Here is a 19,656-nt window from a genome sequence, read left to right as displayed (position 1 = left end):
GAGAGAGAGATTAAAATGGCAACAACATTTCAGGAATGACCAATACTAGTGGGAGGCTAACGATTATCAAGGTGATGAAAGCCGTCAATCATGAACTAACATCCTGAATTATAAACTAACAAATTGTCATTACATGACACAAAAATGATGATTCCTCTTGCAAATTATGATGGCTATTTCAAGGTCGATTGTAGCATCATTAGATTGTACCATCACTAAGCCTCAGTTTCACCCTTTCTTTTTTACTTTACATCCAAATATCAAAAGCTTAACATGACAAGTATGCATTTGCTCAAGCACCTTATCATATGCAACTACATGAACTCAAAGTTGATACATATGCGCGTACACCCACACATATTTCTAGGGCACAACACTAAGAACTTCCACTTGAGAGGGAAAAGTGCTAGATTCTAGGTGCACATTCACATGCCATTCTATCCACTCCACTTCAGCAAAACTATGCAGACTATGCGCGTACATCCACGCACATTTTCGAGGGCACAACACTAAGAGCTTCCACTTGAGAGGGAAAAGTGCTAGATTCTAGGTGCACATTCACATGCCATTCTATCCACTCCACTTCAGCAAAACTATGCAGACTATGTCATCTAATCTTATCTTCCCTAGTTAATTTTACCACTGTGCATGGGTTTCCATAATGATGTCAAAAACTTTCAAAAATGGTTTCACCTTTAAAATAAGGAAATGTATTGAGAGATGTATTAGCACGCATTTTCTCACGAAGTGGATTCCAACGTTTTATAACTCGTTTCTCACCAACTCCCTAGTATATAATTAGGAAAGTTAATTGGGTTTCTCACTAACTCTCTAGTATATAATTAGGAAGGTTAATTGGGATTCTCTTTTGTATGTGCTTGGTTAAGACGCTCCCATCTAGTATAGGTGCAAGGACCACATTTGAGAGAAGAAATCATAAGCAAAAAGACAATAAAATGTTTCAACACTTGCAATATAAGCTACCCTAACAAAATGGACTTGCAATTTCATGCAAGGTCATAAATTGACCTTTAACAAAAAAAGGATATATGACCACCAAAATCATATTTTCTACAAATGTGTTTACAACTTCCATTTCACAATTTCTTGGGAAGATTAGGTACCTCATGCTCTAACACTAGATCACCTCATTGCATCAAAAAATAGGTGTAGATTCTCTAATATGTGTATAATCTACTCCAATGACAATATTGATCTGTTCTAGCTGAGCAACCCACTTCACCTCTTGAAGAAGCAACCTTTCAATACACCAGCATTCCTCTTAAAAAATTACATGTAGCCAATACACCCGTTAGTGAAGGTAGGTAGTGAAGAGCTAATTGAATATTCTTCAGCTGTGATGATAACCTTCTTTTGTCACTCCAAGCAAAAGATGAATGATGTGATTCACGACAATATTCCTAGAATCGGACGTACAACCTGAGACTTTTTGTTCATGAAGAGATCATCTCGCTCCGCTATCTACCACCAGAGAATGGTTTAAGATCTAGCTCATGTGTCCATGCACTGGGATGTTGCATATGAATCTGCCAATAAACCTCTGCAACGCTATCCGGTTCTAGAAGTGGCTGATCTTGTCTCCCCTCGGTCCTGTATTCATTAACACCTTTGTGTTAGTTCCTCTTTAGAAACAAGGGTAAATTATCGCAAACTTGCCGTGTAACTTCCAGAATGCCCCTAAGGTTTCAGAAATTACCAGAATATATCTGAGGAATAGTAGATTGTGCAATATATTCTGGTACATAACCAACAAGCTTAAAGGTATCTTGGTGTTTTTACCCTAAAATTAAATACCTTTTTCTTCAGAGAGCCCTATGCAAAAATGACCCATGAATCATGGCTTTCAAACACAACCTTTCACATCTTACAACTCCATCTAGAATGACATGAGCCACATGGATCCCCTGGGGTTGAAACTCCTCTGCAAGGCATTGTGATAAGGCCCTCAGTGCAAACTTGCCACACGCTAGTTTTGCAATGAAAGCATCAAACGTTTTAGAATGATTTTTAAATGAAGGAATGGGACATATAACACCAAAAAATACCTTGAATGATTTGGACATACTCTAGAGACCCTCTCTGTTTTCCAAATTTACAAGAGAACTTCTCTGATCTGAATAATGACCAGAATACCGATTGGTTCTCAAAATTTCAACTACAGAGGGTTATTCTAATAAATACCCTAAATGTATGAGTATTTTTGGTGTTATATTAGTTAAAGAAGAAGAGACATGCTTCATTTATGTAAAACATACCTGATTCAGCAGCCCCAGCTTCTCCTCGTGTTGAATCCCTTGCTCCAGTAAAAAGAATGGTCCCCTTTCTTCTTTGTAGCATTCCTGGTAAAACCTGAACATAGCCATAAAAGGCATCCAACAGAAAGGCTTTCTTTACAAAGGCCCACCAATGCTCATACTCTGTTTTGAACTCCACAAACACACATATCCACTACACACAAGTGGGATAATGTTAAGGAGAAAATACATATTGCTGACCTGCTGAATGATGTAGAAAGCTCCTAAACCAGGTAAGGTCAACGACTGACGAAATGATTCAGCATTAATATTGAGGAAATGAGAACTATTTGACTTGGCATAATCATGGATATTATATACCTGCATACACATCAATATATGCATAAGGCTAAGGCTGAAAACTCATTTTAGACTTCAGAAGGAGAGAAATTGCATGATTCAACTAGGGCTTAATACTTCTCCTGTAATCATGAATTGAGAGGACCCTTATATTATGTGGCATAATATCAAATACTGTTCTGGCTAAGCTTTAGAAGCCTATAGGCCAGAGGTTAAGCTGTTAACTTGTCAATGGCTATATGGATGGACACTATATGGGATAGCTATATTCTGAACATGTACCTAGAATTTCATTGCATATAAAGAACTAGTACATAAGAATTTTCTTTCTCACGACATAAGAAAAATGTGGAGGCCCACACTTCACCTGTTATATTACACACGTTGCACCTAACTACAAAACCATATTCGTCGCGGAATGAGGTAACTGTATACATGTTAGAGCGCATCCCATTGTTTGCCATCCGAACCATTGCTTCCATGTGAATTAGCTCACATGTATTGCGATGTGAGATGGGGCATTTGGGCACAAGTGATGAGAGTGGTTGACTATGCACACTTTTGCCTGGAACAAGTTCGGGAGTCACACTTTGATACAATGCCTTCGATCATATTTGACTATGCTTTTCACACATCTTTAACCAAACCCAAACCTTGCATGAATTTCTCTCACAATCATAATGTGCACTCTTGTTTGCAACATTCATTGGTAAAGTTCTTGAACGTCGAGAGTCGCTACTCACTTACACGTGTATTACGTGAAACATAGGACATATTTGACCTCTGAAGACAATAATAGAACCTCTCTCTCTCTCAATTCTTATCTTTACCATAAGCATTTGTAATAAGTCTCTGCCTTTCAAGGTTCGAGGACCAAGATAATGGCCACATTATGGAATATATGCATCCTTTATGCCAACAAAAAGGTCCCCGCTCATCTGTAATTGTTTGGCAGAGGGTTTCCCTCTGGCTGCCATGTTTTTTAATAAATTAATTGTCATTTTCATGCACCAAACATCTAAAAGTTTTCAATTCTGATAATAACTTGATCACACATGTTAATTGAGCCACAAGCTGTGACTCAAGCCAAGAGCTTTAAGTTTCGCTTTGTGTTGGGGAATGGACTCAATACATGTTCCTTTGAAAATTACTTTGAGCTTTAACTTCATGGCCACCACCTTGAGCTTGGAATGGACCCAATACATGTTCCTTTCAGGATTACATTAGCTTTAACTTCATGAACACTGCCTTGATTTGATGAATTAACTCAATACATGGAAGAGCAAAAACAAGATATGTTTGGTGATGTGTACATACCAAGACCTCTACCACGCCAATAGACCTCACTGATTCGAAAGCATCACGAACTGATTGGAAATCAGAGCAATCGATGCTGATGGCGGAAACATGAGCTGTTCTTTCTTGTGCCATTAACTGCACTACCAAACTCTCAAGCTTTTCTGCATCAATGTGAATCAAATAAGGAGAAGGTTTTGATAGGGAATCTTTTGGAATTGACAGAAGATCATCATGGCACCTAAAATGCTTATAAACAATTTGCGAAACATATAACGAAGAATTTCTGATGCATGTGAGCTCTGACAATATTTATGAACCAGGGCAATGCATGTCAAGGTAAATCTTTGCTAAGGATCCTAACATGAATATGAACCATTACAATACACATCAAGATGAATATATTCTACAATGTTGAACGCTCACATGCTTCTGAGACATTGCAATATATTTTTAAGAAGATGAATCGGTTTTACAAGGTTTTGGCATGGATCCAGAGCAGATATGCTTATGAGACTTGTAATACATAAGAACATCAATTTCTCAGACAATTCTATGGTTCTCTTCTTCTTATAGAAGTTTCCTATGGAATTTTCGCCATGTTTATGAATAGTTGGAATACATAAGAAGAACAATTTTCTCGCCTGTTTTAGGGTTTCCTTTAACATAATTGATGCAACAAAGACCATATTGATTTAAAACAAAATTTATATCATAATAGCAATGCTCTGGGTGCAACAAATTTCACATTTTATACAATACTTAAATTTGAAAGCATGATGAATGTGCGAGGGATGGAAGGGTACAGTATCAAGTATCTAAAAAACTCGGAGTTAAGAATACCCTTGCAAAAACATTGCATGGATATTCAACAAGATAAATGAAGAGAAAAGAAACCCTAATTTTGTGCTAAGGTAAATTAACTACACCACTATATGTGAGAAAAGAAAGAGAGATATTCACACAAGCAAAAAAAAAGGATACAGAGATTGATGACAACATAGGTTGTGTGATCAGAGATTTCCCATACCATATGCTTGCGATAGAATGACCACAGAGTAACCTTCTCTTGCGAAGCGGCGGGCTATGGAGTATCCAAGGCCAGGACCAACACCCACAACAGCCACTACTCCAAGGCTACTCTTACTCCCTTCAATAGAACTCAATCTCTCCATTTAACAAAAAAGCACACAAGAATCTGAGGAAGAAGGAGAAGAAATCAGGTTAGAGAGGAGGGTATTTATGAACAGAGAGCTCTTCCAAAGCTTCCATGGGGCGAGCCTATAATCTTTGTATTTTTCCTGCAAGTGGGCTGCAAATCAATGAATCAAAATGTACAGAGAAGATATTGAAAGAAAAGAAAAAGGAAGGAAACACTAACAGTGAAGTGATTCAATGCCATGACTGCTGTCTGCAGTTTTTGTTTTTGTTTCCTTTCTTTTCTTCTTTTTTTCTTTTGCTTTCCTGAAATAGAAAGTCTGCAGAGAATTCTTTTCATTTGCTACTTATGGAAATCTGTTTAATTTGTTTTTTTATTATTATCATAAAAACAATTTCTCCCAGACAACTTTTTATTTGTTCATTTACTCACTAAATAGTTTTTTTTTTGAGAATCTATTATTTTTTACTCGTAACAATAATTTGGTCTGGAGAACTTATTATTATTTCCTCCACAAAATATTTATTATTATTTACTCATAAAAAAAAAATTGGTCTAAAGAACTTATTATTGTCATTATTTTTACTCATAAAAATAATTGTTTTGGAGAACTTTAATTATTATTACTAGTTTACTCATAAAAGAAATTTCCTCTTGAGAACTTATTATTTACTCATACAAATACATATATTTGTGTTTATTTTCTCATAAAAATAATTTGCTCTTAAGAACTATTTATTATTATTATTGATTTAGTCATCAAAATAATTTGCTCTTGAGAACTTAATGTTTAACTTTAATGCCTTCTTTAAAATGGAATGCAATACATATGGCGAATTGAGAGAGAGAGAGAGAGTATTTACGAAAAAGAAAGAAAAAGAAAGAGAGAGAGAGTTATGTGATAGTGACATTCCATGAGTGATTGCGGACAAAACTTAATCCTCCTCCTAGCTCGAAAATCTTTCTTGTAAGAAAAAAGTCCATGAATTCGCTTGTATTTCTTATAATGGTGCACTATTTCCACCACCATAATGTAATAACACACCCCCGTCACTCCAAAGTCACCATATCAATCTCGCCATTTTCATCATAGACTTGGTAGTCAATATTTTCTTATAAATTCTGCAAGCTCTGTGGTATGTAGATTCGTGGCTCTTTCCCTGTTTGTATAAAGTATAAGACATTGTTTTGCAATTGGAAATGGGTGTGTACCTTTTTGCTTGTTGTCGACTGGATGTCATGGGTGATTTGTCGTATTTGCTCATCTGCTTGTTGGAGGGCTGCTATCTGGGCCATCGTTGTGGGTAATTGGACGAGTGTAAGATTGAATTGAACACATTGTGTTTCTACTCTTAACAAACCATCGGCGATCACATTTTGGACTCCTTTTTTATAAGTTAATGTGTACCGATATTCCTTTAAAGCCATTGCCCATCTTAATAGGCGACCTGGTGGGTGTGGCTTGTTAATTAGATGGATTAGGGATTGGTGGTCTGTTTCGACGTTGACCTAGGTGCCGTGTAAATAGGGATGGAACTTTGTGAAAGCCCATACGATTGCTAACCATTCCTTTTCTATTGTGGAGTAATTCTTTTCTGTAGGAGTAAGAGATCGACTTATATAGGCAATTGGGTGCTCTGCTCATGTTGTATCTGTTTGTAGTAGGACGGCTCCCAATCCATGATTTGATGCGTCTGTCAGCAAAAGGAAGGGATGGGAGAAATCTGGGTGAGCCAACTGACCTGCTTGGTGTAGTGTATTTTTTAATTGGATGAAGTTGTTCTCACATTCAGTCGTCCACTCAAACTTGGAGCCTTTTCGCAATAGGTGTTGTAAGGGGTGTTGTCATGGTGGCCATATTGGGAATGAATCGGAGCGAAAAAGTCGCCATGCCTAAGAAACAATGTCGTGATGTGGCATTTCTAGTGCGAGAAAAAGTCAAAATTTGAGGATCCACACACATTTCATGAATACTTGTAAAAATGAAAATAAATCAATAATAAATAAACCTAGGTCACAATGGCATTGAGTGCATGTAGAGGGTTGCAAGTAGGATTTGAACCTTGCACCTCTAAGATAAGAGGGAATTACCTTACCACTAAAGCTACTACTAAGTGCTTTAGATTTTCTATATTTCTTTCTCATATTTAGTATTCCGTAGGAAACAATGTACAAAACCGTGTACACAAAACCACGGTTTTAAGCCCATGGTTTTCTGCATGTCACACAAAACTATGTGCACAGAAACCATGGCTCCAAGCCCATGGTTTTGTGCATGGACAAACCTATAAAACCCCTAGTATGGCTTGTGTAAAGGGGGGGGCTCAATATGTGATATCATTACCATCACCATCAATATAATCTTCTTCTTAATATTCTTCTTGAAATCTATCTTCTTCTCAAGTGTAAAATCTTTGATCTTCTCAAGTGTGACATAAGTTTCCTCGATTCCTACATACACATCGTCATCTTTTCGAGCATTTCGCAAACGTCCTCCCCGGTCCGAGACCCTGGTGGTCCCGCTTAAGCGAAGCACGCACGCATGCGCATCTTCGCGACAACGCTGCAAGGACTTGACTGTGGTTGGTCAGGGAAAATTGGTCACGGCCTTGCTCTTCTTTGGGTCCATCTGTAGGCCTTCGGCAGAAATTATGTAGCCCAAAAACTTTAGTTGGGTGCTACCCCATCTGCATTTTTTCCATTGTAATTTCAAATTGTGTTGTTGTATTCATTGTAGAACTGCTTGTAATACATGAATATGTTGTGGCTATGTGGAAGTATGGATTAGAATGTCATCCAGGTATCCAACATTGTACCGTCCGCGATAAGGTATGTGAATATTAAATTTGCCATCCGTTGAAATGTGTTGCATGCATCAAACAAGCCAAATGGCATCCTGTTGAATTGGAATAGGCCTCTTCGTGTTCTGAAAGCTGTCTTATGTGCATCTCTTGGGTCCATTGGAATTTGCCAATATCCGACCGCAAGATCGATAGAGGTGAAGTACCTCGAGCATCCCAACTGGTCCAAGAGATCATCTATTCGCGACAGAGGGTAAAGGTCATGCATGGTGACTTAATTGAGCTTACGAAAGTCAACACAAAATCGGTATGTGCCATCATCTTTTTTGACCATGTGTGGCTCCGATACCCAATCACTATGTGAGGGTGAGATAATCCCCTTTTGAAACATCTCATTCATTGCTTGGTCAATGCATGCATGATCTAAAGGAGAATGTCATCTTGCTAATGTCCAGACAGGTGTTGCGTTGCATGTGTTGATGACATGTTGGACTGGGAATGAGACTGTAGTGGGCTTGTCAAATGAGTGGACTAGCTCGGGATATTGAGCTAAAACCTTGTGGACATCGTTTAGGCGAACCTCCTTGCTTAATGTTACCTGTGCATTGTTGATTTGTTGGTTGTAGTTGCTTGTGAAGAGGGGAACTAGCCTTGCTTCGGGTAATGTGAGGTGACGTATATGGAAATCTAGTTGGGCCATGCTCTTGATGAACCAATCACATCCGAGTGTGAGTGGGAACAATTGATGTGGAAGTATGTAAAAAGTGTGCGTGATTGTGGTGGGGCCCAACTTGAGTGTGCAGACGGTTGTGGTGTTGGAATTATATAGGCGTTGGTGATCACCGAAAACACCTTGATGGGGGGGGGCTTTGGAGGTTGAAAGATTGAGGCGATCGACCAAATCTTGGCTGATGGAAGATATGCTACTACCGGAATCGAAGAGGACTTCGTGTGGGCTATTGAGGATTGTGGCCATGGCCGTGCACACAAGAGAACTTGAGGATGTGGATGTTTGTATGTGCGGGGGTTGTGCTTCCTTCAACACCATGCAACTCAGTTTTCCGACAGGTCGGCCCAGTAACTATTGTCAGCCAATTGTACTTGCACATTCTGCTTTTGTGTTTGGTTGTTCGATTTCCGACAGTGTTTCTTCATGTGCCCATAATTATTGCAAAAAAAACACTTAGGTCTTCCTTGGGCATCACGTGTTGGCAGGTTCCTTCTTGCTTGTAGTTGAGCGTTCTGGATATCGATTTCCATTGGCGTGGCATTGCTATTGTACTGCTTCTCAGAATTGACATTGGATGACCAACTCATTTGGAGTTCCGTTTGTGTTGCTACTTCAATGCGTTGCGCAATGAGGATGGCTTCCTGAAATGTTTTGGGGCCTTGGTCGCGCACTCGACGATATATATCTGGGCGTAGCCGTGGCCATAAGAAGACTAGCTTCATCGATTTTGGCATTGTTGGATTTGCACGAGTAAGTAATTGTTGTAATCGGATGGCAAATTGTGTTACTAGCTCATGTTGTTGTTGTTTGATTGTCTCTAGTTGTTGCAGAGCCGTCTGAGTTGAGTCCTGGTGAGCAAAATTCCCAATCATGAGGGATTTAAGTATCGACCACTTGTTCTTAGACTCCTCTGTTTGCTGTATGAACCATGTTGCCGCAATGCCCTCCAATAAAGTTCACATCTCTAGTGCTTTCCGTGTTTCGGTCCACTGATGATAGTTTGCCACCATTTCAAAATGATCGAGCCAAGAAAGGATGTCCTCAGATGGTAGACCAGAGACGGATTTAGGTCGTACTCATGGATCTGGACGATTAGCATGCCTATTTGTCTGTGAAGAGAAAAAAGATAGCATGGCCTGATTAGTCAAATTTGATTGTATTGAGATGTTAGATACCGCTTGTATTAGTTGATCCATCTGGAAAGTTTGACGGTTTTCTTGGTGTTGTTGCAGAAATTCTGGATTCATGTCGGTGCATTTTGTTGCACCGTTGTTCTGTATTGGAGATGTCATATGATGTATGTTGGTTTCGACTTGTTGTTCGTGCGTCTTGTTTTGTTGGGGTAGCATTGTGGCTTCTTCTCCTTGATGTGGTGGTGTCTGATCTGTTGGAGTAGTGTCCTGTTTTGTTTCAGCTCTTTCTTGATTTGGTGTCTTGAGTGTTGCTTGTCTTCTCCACCAAAGTGTGTAAAATGCCTCCAAACTCTCTTTGCCTTTTCCATTCCATCTAAATCCTTTTATATAGTTTGGTATTACATTCCAAGATGTAACATTCGGTTATCTTGGCACACTTCTGGTTACTTACCTCTAACTAACATTTTACTAACTATGGTGTAACTAACTAAACCATGGTCTAACTCCCCTAACCCTGGTTATAGCTACTTGGGTTAGGTGAGGGGTTTTGGCCTGTGGTTTTACCATGAGATCCCACAATATTATGTTTTTTTTGTCCATTAGTTATAAAATTTTACATATGAGATTAACATACACAAATCCATGTAGGGACGCGATAGGTCCATCTTATGTGGATGTCCACTGACTCAATAAAGGGGGAGGTCAACCATTGTTGGATGAAGGCTAGCCATTGTCTTTCAACTCCATCGGAGTCGCCCTTGAGTCCAAAGAGTTATTGGGCTAACCATCGAAGACCCGTCTACACCGTTGTTTCCATAGAGTCCAAAGAGTTATTGGGCTAACCAATTCCAACACAACTTGAGAGTTAGCATTGATAGGAGTTGAGTGGACATTGTTGATGGTGGAGAAAAAAACCTCTTGTGCTTTTATCACCAAAGCCATCCCCTCCTCCTAATGCTCATCAATTGGGGCATGCCATGATAGCCAACATATATTTTCCCTCTTGATTAAGCCTTGCACCTGGCATAATTACAATAAGCGGCCAACTGCCTGCCATATTCGATGGGACTCTGGGTTGTCCCACAAAGCATGTCGGATTGATTCTATTGCATTTGGGCATGCTACACAATTAGGAGAGCTAAGGTTCCCACTCTACCATGCACCAACCGGTAGTGACCTATGTATTAATAGCTATTGGAAACTGGTGATTCGTCGTGCGTGTTGTTGTTTCCAGATTTTTTTCCAAAACTTGGTGATAATTGTGTGAGGAACATGATATGTGTGCCAGACCTTTGCAGTTGACGGCTCTCGGGCAGTTTGAGCAGCTAGAATATGGCAACCCAATGTAGTTGTGAATTGAAAGAATGGGATGGGTTTGCTTCCTTGCCCCCCCCGTAAGGATCATGCCATGTCCATTGCAAAGGGTCCCAGCTAACCTTATGTAACCATGTGTTTTTGTGAGTATATATGTGCCAATCTGGTTGTACTTTGATAGGATCAGGATCTACAATTCATTTATGCCCAGTATACGCTAGTACTCGAATTGCCTTATTTTGTGTTGGTGTCTCATGCAATGCAGAGCTTGTGATCCTGTCTGGTGTTTCCCTACCTCTTGGGAACAAAGAGCCCTCCTCCTCGTAGCCTATTCATTTCTCTATTGTTGTCCTCTTATTAGCAACTTCCCTAATCAATAAAGGATTAATTATTTCAGATCATATAGCCCATCCGCCCCTGATTCCATGGAGTATGTTGGCTTGGTCTTGTATTGGCAATGACATAAATCGTTGTCGCGAAGTTTCGCGCACGTGTGTTGCTTGGGCAGGACCACGGGGGTCTCGGACTAGGGAGTACTCAAGGGATAGAGAAGACCCGAGGTTTGCTTTACGACAATACTACTTCCCGACCCCTTCCCGAGCAAGGTCTCGTTGCCCTTTGTTTTGTGAGGCTGGTGGCTCTCGTTGATCACGACTACCAATTTATGTCGCGAAGTTTCACGCATGTGTGTTACTTGGGCGGGACCACAGGGGGTCTTGGACTAGGGAGTACTCAAGGGATAGAGAAGACCTGAGGTTTGCTTTACGACAATACTACTTCCCGGCCCCTTCCCGAGCAAGGTCTTGTTGCCCTTTGTTTTGTGAGGCCGGTGGCTCTCGTTGATCACGACTCGTCGACCTTCCGAGATCACCGTACGAGCCAAGTGACCAAACGGGTACAAGCAAGATGAGCACGCAACATGAACGCACAAGGGGACGATAACACAAACACGAATGTCTGTACGTCTTTATGAGGAGGAGAGGTGCATGGGCGCACCCGAATGCTCCCTCGTCACAAGACGTCGAACATACGAGGAAGACACAAAACATATGCACAAAATGCTCGTACACCTTTATGAGGAGGAGAGGTGCATGGGCAAGCCCAAACGGTCCCTGCGTCACAAGACGGTCGAACGTACAAGGAAGACACAAACACACGCACAAATGCTCGTACGCCTTTATGAGGAGGAGAGGTGCATAGGCAAGCCCGAACGGTCCCCTCATCACAAGACGGCCGAACGTACAAGGAAGACACAAACACACACACAAAATGCTCGTATGACTTTATGAGGAGGAGAGGTGCATGGGCAAGCCCGAACGGTCCCCTCGTCACAAGACGGCCGAACGTACAAGGAAGACACAAACACAAATACAAATGCTCGTACGCCTTTATGAGGAGGAGAGGTGCATGTGCAAGCCCGAACAGTCCCCTCATCACAAGACAACCGAACGTACAAGAAAGACACGAATAAAGAAAGAAGGAGAGAAAGAAACACGAATGATATTGACCAAAGAGATAAATACGTGTTCGATTCTAACGCAAGAGGACCCTTTATAAAATAGGGTTTTGTTTACAATGGCAACTTATAGTTAACCACAAGCTCAATCAAAACATAAATATCAAATGCCCTTAGAGACAAGGCAAAACCGAACACGGCGAAGATGAACACACGAGCACCACCAAAATGCCAACCCCAACGAACCACGACCACCCGAACGACGAGCACACGGGCTCGCAACGACGAACAGGGGTGGAGCAACGTCGAACCAATGAAGGTTGGGCTCACGAGCACTTCGAGTGCCGACGCGAATAAGACGAGCGCGTGGCGATGGGGGGATGAAGGGGTATGAGATGAAGAGAAGTGGTGAATAAGGGGATGAAGAGCTTCGAAGGAAAATTGGCGATAGTCTCCTCCTCCCAAAACGTCCTCCCAAATGAGCCCCCCTCGACCTCCTTTTATAGGAAAAAAAGAAGGGGGGGGTCGCCAAATTTGTCTTCAATGAAAAAGGAATAAAATTCCTTAAAATCACGCTACACTATAAGACTAGACTCAAACCGTGCACCTTTAGCAAGTAGTCAATGTGATTATCCACTAACCCACCAACTCTCTCTTATATAACATATAATTCTATCTCTATAAATTTATAGCCTGTCTCCCCTCGACCTTTTATCTCTCCTCTCTCTTACTTTTTGCACGAGCTTCTATACCCCCTTTTCACCCTTTCTTTTCCTTTTTATTTTGCATATGCACAATTAATCGCTTTTGTGTGCACACACATTGCATATGCACATTTTTGACCCCCCCCTTTCACCGGTTTTTCCCACCCTCGAGCACGCCATATCACGACACCATCTCCAACTTTCTATACTTTTTCCTGGACCTTCCGCAACGTATCCCCATGACAACCCCTTACTTGATCCAATTAGTTGATTAGATTCATCTTTAATAGAGAACCATATTATGTTACATGTGATGATATATGCCATAGAATAATAAATAGTGATACATACATACATACATATGTATGTATGTATGTATGTATGTATGTATCACTATTTTTTATTATATATATATATATATATATATATCCTTACACATTAGAATGATATTTATGGGTATTGTTGTATGTATAGCATATATGTATAAAGAGTCTAATTATGTGGACATGGAGCACACCCATGTGCATATAAGAAAGTATGTACTTGATAAATGACCACTTGAATAACGAGGAGGGTACATATCCATGTATCTCAATATTTTGTATGGATCTCAAACATATTTAATTGATTTCAATAGCTTGTCTTAGTGGAGGAATGTGATGTGGGTGTGGTAAGATTCTCTCTAGTGTAAGTTACATATCTTCAGGTTTCATTTAACTTGCTTTTGGTTTGGTTTTCATAACTTAGGGCCTCCTTAATTTGGAATATATTATTATCTTTTCAGGGAGCCAGAGCTTATCCGCCCCATCATATAAGGTTGTGTTTCACTACTCTAGGTAGTGAGGACTATGGTACAACTGAAGTAAGAAAAATGATACATTCTTTTCAACTTTTCAAAATGATTCCTTGTTTGATGGGCGATGTGGAGTAATCTCACATGTTCACTCACTCTTTGTGGAGTTATTGGTATCGCAATTAGAGACACTCTTTTATTCCTGATCATTCGGGGTTGTCATTCTAGCACTTGCAGATTCTAGACCTACTATGATAATGCTTATATCCGTAAAGACACCATGATTTGTATTGTGGTCCATGACATAATATCATACTTTCCGTAATAAAAGGGAAAGAGACTCTGAGGTGGTCAGTGATAAATTAAAACCCTTGTCACATTACTAAAGATTCCTTGTTATGTTTATGATTTTGGTGCTTCAAGTGAATGGTCAAAAACAATGTAACTAGATGAAGTGGGCGAGGGGGTAAATAACAAGTATCTTATCATGTGAGAGCACCAATGCAAACAACCAATAAAGACTACACAAGATGCCAATCAAATTAGGTGGAGCCATGATGTCAAGACCTTTCCCTTTTAAACTTAACCCATGTGACTACAACATTGCATTATAATTAATGACAGACTTGTGGTGGCGTCCTCTTTCTTTCCCTTTTAAAGGATCTTATTATGATAGGCTTGTGGCGGCGTCCTCTTTCTTTCACTCCCCCCTCTCCATCTTCTCTTCTCAATGTAGGTGTGTGGGTGATGGCCTCTCTCCCACTAGTAATATTATGTGATGTGACACTCGATTCCTCTGTCACACTTCATTTCCCACGATTATCTCTCATATTTCCCTTGATTACAAACCTATTCTTTGCTTAGCATTTAAGAGAATGTGACATACGACCTTTCGATACAATAATTGTACATGTTAGTAAATAATACCCTTTCATCACAAAAGAGAAAACACCAAGATACAGTTTCAAGCCCTTCATATGATGTGACAAATTACTAGAAAAAAATATCATCAATTGCATCACGATGCCATTGCACACCTTTTAGAAAAGAATATTTATAATATCTCATTGTGTGTTCCTAGTTCCCATAAGCATTTTAGCAAGCATCCAAACATCAAAAGACATTATGAAAGTCATCGATGCATGGGCTCATGTCATACCCAAAGATGCTCTCATGTGTTTAGGATCCAATCTTGTTTTCTCAAGTAGATCGAGTTTCTCGGTTGTTTGAGGAAGCAAGTCCTTTAAACAAAAGGTCGAGAGACTTGAATTCATTAAATCAAAGGGAATAACCGTGGGATACATTACTACTTGGATCATTGGCTCTAGTATTGGATGATATTGCTATTACTCCAAAAGGAAATGGATAACATTTATAATTAAAGAACAACCGAGGCACAAAATGATGCCGTTGCTCTTTCTCCAAGGGAAATGACCAAGGGACAAATTTCAACACATCAAGCGATCCTATTGTTTGGGTAATAATGAAGTCAAAGCTATACCTACGACCACCATAAAATATGAATTGAGTGGCACAACATTCGTCAAGTTTAGTTGTTAAAAATCTCACAACATTATAATGCAATACCGCTTTGTTAATAATTATTGCTATAACCTAACCCAATCATATTATAATCCAACAATATAACCTTTACCCAACCATGTTGTTATCAAACAAAGAGCTTCGATATTAATCCCATGAAGAAAGAAGAAAACCAAGTGATATGGTATTGAGAGATTTTTTCTACATATAAATTTATAATACATTAAGTGTGCGAACACAAGAAAAGCATCTGACAATAAACCCATCTTCATGAAATCAAAAGTGAGATTGTTAAAAAGAAAATAACGTTTGTGAACAGTACAAAAACAAGAAAAACATGCTCAGTGCCTTTGTGGGGGAGGTATTCCACATAGAAATAAATTCAGAATCAAATAAACACAAGGAACAAGTTAAAAAGTACTTCCAATCTTGATTTTTCACCAAGCTTTTTTTTTTATGTGTTTAGCCAACCAACAAGATTTCATCTACAAGGTTTATGCTTTTTGTTGTTTTTATTTTTATTTTTAACTTAGGTACCAAGGAAAACGAAATGTTTAAAAAAACCGCGTGCAAAAAAAAAGGATAGGGGAAAGAAGAAGACATATAAAAGAATATTACATTGTTTGGTTGGTTACTAATTTTCCTTTTCATACCAAGTTTTTTTTTTTGTCCTAGGCAAAAGGGGGGAGAAGGGGGGTTCTTTTTCCGAGCTTTTCGTGTCCGAAGATGTCTCTTTCTCATGTGCGTTGTGTCCATGAAAAGAGAGTAGTGTGGTGCGTGTGTGTGTGTGTGTCTTACTTCTTCTTTAGGGACGTAAAGGTTTCACGACAACACGGGACTTCACGGCAATGCTAAGGCTAAGCTGGCCACCGACACCTCGGACATCCACTTTGTCCACGCCTGGCGAAGGCAAGAGCTCAAACTCTTGAACGAGCCGGCCCAAGGTGAGGCCTAGCAAAGGTAGCGCGATTATGCTCCCAGGGCAACTCCTCCGGCCCACCCCGAAAGGGATGAACTTCATGTCATTGCCAATCGCCTCCATCTTCGAGTTGAGGAACCGGTCGGGGTTGAAGACCTCGGGTCTGTCCCAATACTTGGGGTTGTTGGCTATGCCCCACGCGTTCACTAGGACCCGGCACCCCGCCGGGATGTCGTACCCGCCCAACTTTTCCGCCTTCAAATTCATGTGCGGGACGAGCAGCGGGATCACCATGTGTGCCCTCAAGATCTCCTTCACGAACGCCTGCCCAAAAAAAACAAAAATCGAAAGGGTTTAGATGGATTATAGATGTAAACGCGGCGAAATTATCGCTCGAAATGGTAATGCAATTTGTAATTTGCAAAAATAGCTCTACTTCAATCAGGATGGATTAGATCAATGGTAATGCAATTGGCAATTTGCCAAAAATGGCTCTAGATCAATGGTAATGCAATTCGCAATGTGCCAAAAATAGCTCTGTTCAATCAAATGGATTAGATAAATGGTAATGCAATGTGCAAAAATAGATCCAAAAACGAAATATCGCTCAAAATGGTAATGCAATCAAGCTGGATGGATTCGATCAATGGTGAAACGATTTGCAATGTGCAAACATAGCTCTATTTGATCAGATAAAATAGCTCTATTCAATCAGATAGAATTAGATCAAGGATTTCGAAGGATTAGATCTAAAGCGAAACATCGCTCGAAATGGTAATGCAATCAAGATGGATTAGATCAATGGTAATGCAATTTGTAATGTGTCAAAAATAGATCTAAAGCAAAATATCACTTGAAATGATATGCAATCAGATGGATTAGATCAATGGTATTCAATTTGCAAATGTGCAAACATATTACTATTCAATCAGATGGATTAGATCAATGTAATGCAATTTGCGATGTGCGAAAAATAGCTCTATTCAATCAGATGGATTAGATCAATGGTACTTTGTAATGTGCCAAAAATAGGTTTATTCAATCAGATGGATTAGATCAATGGTAATGCAATTTGCAATTTGCAATATGCAAAAAAATAGCTCTATTCAATCAGATGGATTAGACCAATTGTAAATGCAATTTGGAAAACAGCTCTATTCATAAAACTTGGGCCACATTCAGTAAATCTATATTGATGAATGCAATCAGATGGATTTGATCGATGATGTTATGCCATAATAGTTCAGAGGCGAATCTAGACACGATTGTATGCCAGAGAGAAAAGAGGGAATTCATTCATTTACCTGTAAGTAAGGAAGCTGCATGACATCTGGCTCGGTGATGGGAACACCTTTCCCCAGCACGTTCTCGAGCTCATTTCGGAGTTTCTTCTGAATCTCGGGATTGTTAATCAGCTCCGCTATTCCCCATTCCGTCGACCAAAGTGTGGTCTCTATGGCTGTGTGGTAGAAGGGCAAAGGAGGACAGATCATGTTAAAATTCGTGATATAACCGATAACCATCATTACCTCAAAAGGTTTTTTGAGTTAAAAATTCATGATCATTGACTTCATATCTGGTAATAATAAATAACAGAGAGATTGGCATTTTACCTGCCACATTCATGTTTTGGATGAGATAGAGTACATTGTTTTCCGAGATCTCTCCCTTATTCTGGGCTTCGAAGAAATGATCGACCCCGATCTTTTCTCCTTTTGCTCTGCCAAGATTATGGATAAGATTATTAATTTACACACACATAACCACACATACATTCATAGCCCTCTGGTTTAATTCAATACACATGATCTACGATTTAATCCAACACACATAAGTTATGAGTTCAAATTGCAACACAAATCAGTGCTATGATTTAATCCAACAAACATAATAGTTACAATTTCAAATTGCAACACAAATCAGGATTTAATTCAACATGATTTCAAATTGCAACACAAAAATAAGGGTTATGATTTAATCCAACACACATAAATCATGATTTCAAATTGCAACACAAAAATCAGAGTAAAAAGAAAACCAAAAAAAAAAAAGAAACTCACTTCTTGCGCTCGTTGAGGAAGGCATCTCGGAGGAAGTTGAGACGGCGTTGATTTGCTTCCCAGACTTCCTTAAGGTAGCTTCTAAGGAAGGGCTTAAGGGAGGGCACAAAATCACCATAGCTATACTTGAAGCTTTGGGCGAGCCTGTTATTCTCATTATTCAGATTCATAAGCTTGACATAGAGGGGATCGTCAAGGCCCGAGAATGTCCTCCCGAACATCATCCGGTACACGATATTGTACATCATGAGTTGGATCCTCTGCCGGATGACGATACCCGAGGTCGTGGCGCCAGGCAATCTCTTGATGTCTTCCATGGCTATGTCTACCTCGGCTTCCCACGCGATCCGGTGCTGCTGGACCACTTTGTTGGTAAAGAAAGGCAGGGTAGCAATCCTCCTCATCTTCCTCCAATGGTCGCCATAGTCGGCGAACACCATGTCTTGGCCTTGTCCGGTGGTCATGTCGAAGACCAGGTTTCGGGCCCGGGACCCGAACTCGGCTCCTTGGGTCACAAGCACCTCCTTGGCGAGCTCCGGGGAGGAGACCACTAGGACCTTCCTCTGCCCCATCTGGAGGAGAACTAGGTCTCCATACTGTTTGGCTACTTGGGCCAAGTTCTGTGGGGTTAATCCTTTCCTGAATTGAAGCCAGTTCCCCACAATAGGGTAAGCAAAAGGGCCAGGGGGTAGCTTTACCCTAAGCCTCACAACCAGCTTCAGCACCAGAACCAGCACAATCAATCCTATTAAACTTGCTTGTATGATTGTGGAAACACTTGCATTGCTTAACCAAGCCATGACCATAGACCTCTTCCCCTGCTCTGCTCTGATCCTCTTTTTTTGTACTCTCTTATCCTTGTTTGTGTTGTTTATAACTTTATATAGATATGGGTAGGTTTTATTTACAGGCAGGGCCTTTGGCTCTAAAACTGGGTAATTTTTGCTATAAAAGACACACAACAGAAGAAGGGGATTTCAACACAATGTGTCTTATCTATAGACTATACCCTTCCCTGCCTGGCTATGGCAGAGATGAGAGATCTCTGAGAATTTCTATTTGATTTGGCTTGTATATACACACAGATTATTGTACCAATATATATATATACATGTAGAATTTCTTGACTTGGTC

At 40.0% G+C, this 19,656-nt stretch overlaps 2 protein-coding genes and 1 pseudogene across 3 annotated transcripts; all 3 read right to left on the bottom strand.

Annotated features, from left to right (window-relative positions):
* Positions 1-1,082: 1,082 nt before the first annotated feature.
* LOC147855576 (NAD(P)-binding Rossmann-fold superfamily protein) lies at positions 1,083-5,099 on the bottom strand. 2 transcript variants are annotated; one of them, XM_087330372.1, is made up of 6 exons: positions 4,942-5,099; positions 3,933-4,075; positions 2,517-2,636; positions 2,277-2,370; positions 1,873-1,987; positions 1,083-1,611 (listed from the first exon to the last, which is right to left on the bottom strand). In XM_087330372.1, the coding sequence occupies exons 1-6, from the start codon at positions 5,084-5,086 to the stop codon at positions 1,479-1,481; spliced, it is 750 nt and encodes a 249-aa protein (XP_087186498.1). In that variant the 5' UTR covers positions 5,087-5,099; the 3' UTR covers positions 1,083-1,478. The 2 variants fall into 2 exon arrangements, with proteins under 2 accessions (XP_087186498.1, XP_087186499.1); XM_087330373.1 differs by having other exon boundaries at positions 1,876-1,987.
* Positions 5,100-8,924: 3,825 nt separating this feature from the next.
* LOC147855575 (uncharacterized) lies at positions 8,925-9,563 on the bottom strand (annotated as a pseudogene).
* Positions 9,564-15,814: 6,251 nt separating this feature from the next.
* Positions 15,815-19,384, bottom strand: LOC147855574 (trans-cinnamate 4-monooxygenase-like). The gene is made up of 4 exons (XM_087330060.1): positions 18,523-19,384; positions 18,076-18,182; positions 17,767-17,921; positions 15,815-16,786 (listed from the first exon to the last, which is right to left on the bottom strand). Exons 1-4 carry the CDS (start codon positions 19,326-19,328, stop codon positions 16,349-16,351), a joined length of 1,506 nt encoding a protein of 501 aa, XP_087186186.1. The 5' UTR covers positions 19,329-19,384; the 3' UTR covers positions 15,815-16,348.
* Positions 19,385-19,656: the final 272 nt, after the last annotated feature.

Source organism: Azolla caroliniana, unplaced genomic scaffold, assembly GCF_043228905.1.
Source record: "Azolla caroliniana isolate FFs.n. ecotype wild unplaced genomic scaffold, voAzoCaro1.0.p SCAF_14, whole genome shotgun sequence".
Classification (NCBI taxonomy): domain Eukaryota; kingdom Viridiplantae; phylum Streptophyta; class Polypodiopsida; order Salviniales; family Salviniaceae; genus Azolla; species Azolla caroliniana.
Note: the sequence above shows the minus strand (reverse complement) of the source record. Positions and strands in the feature narration are given on the sequence as shown.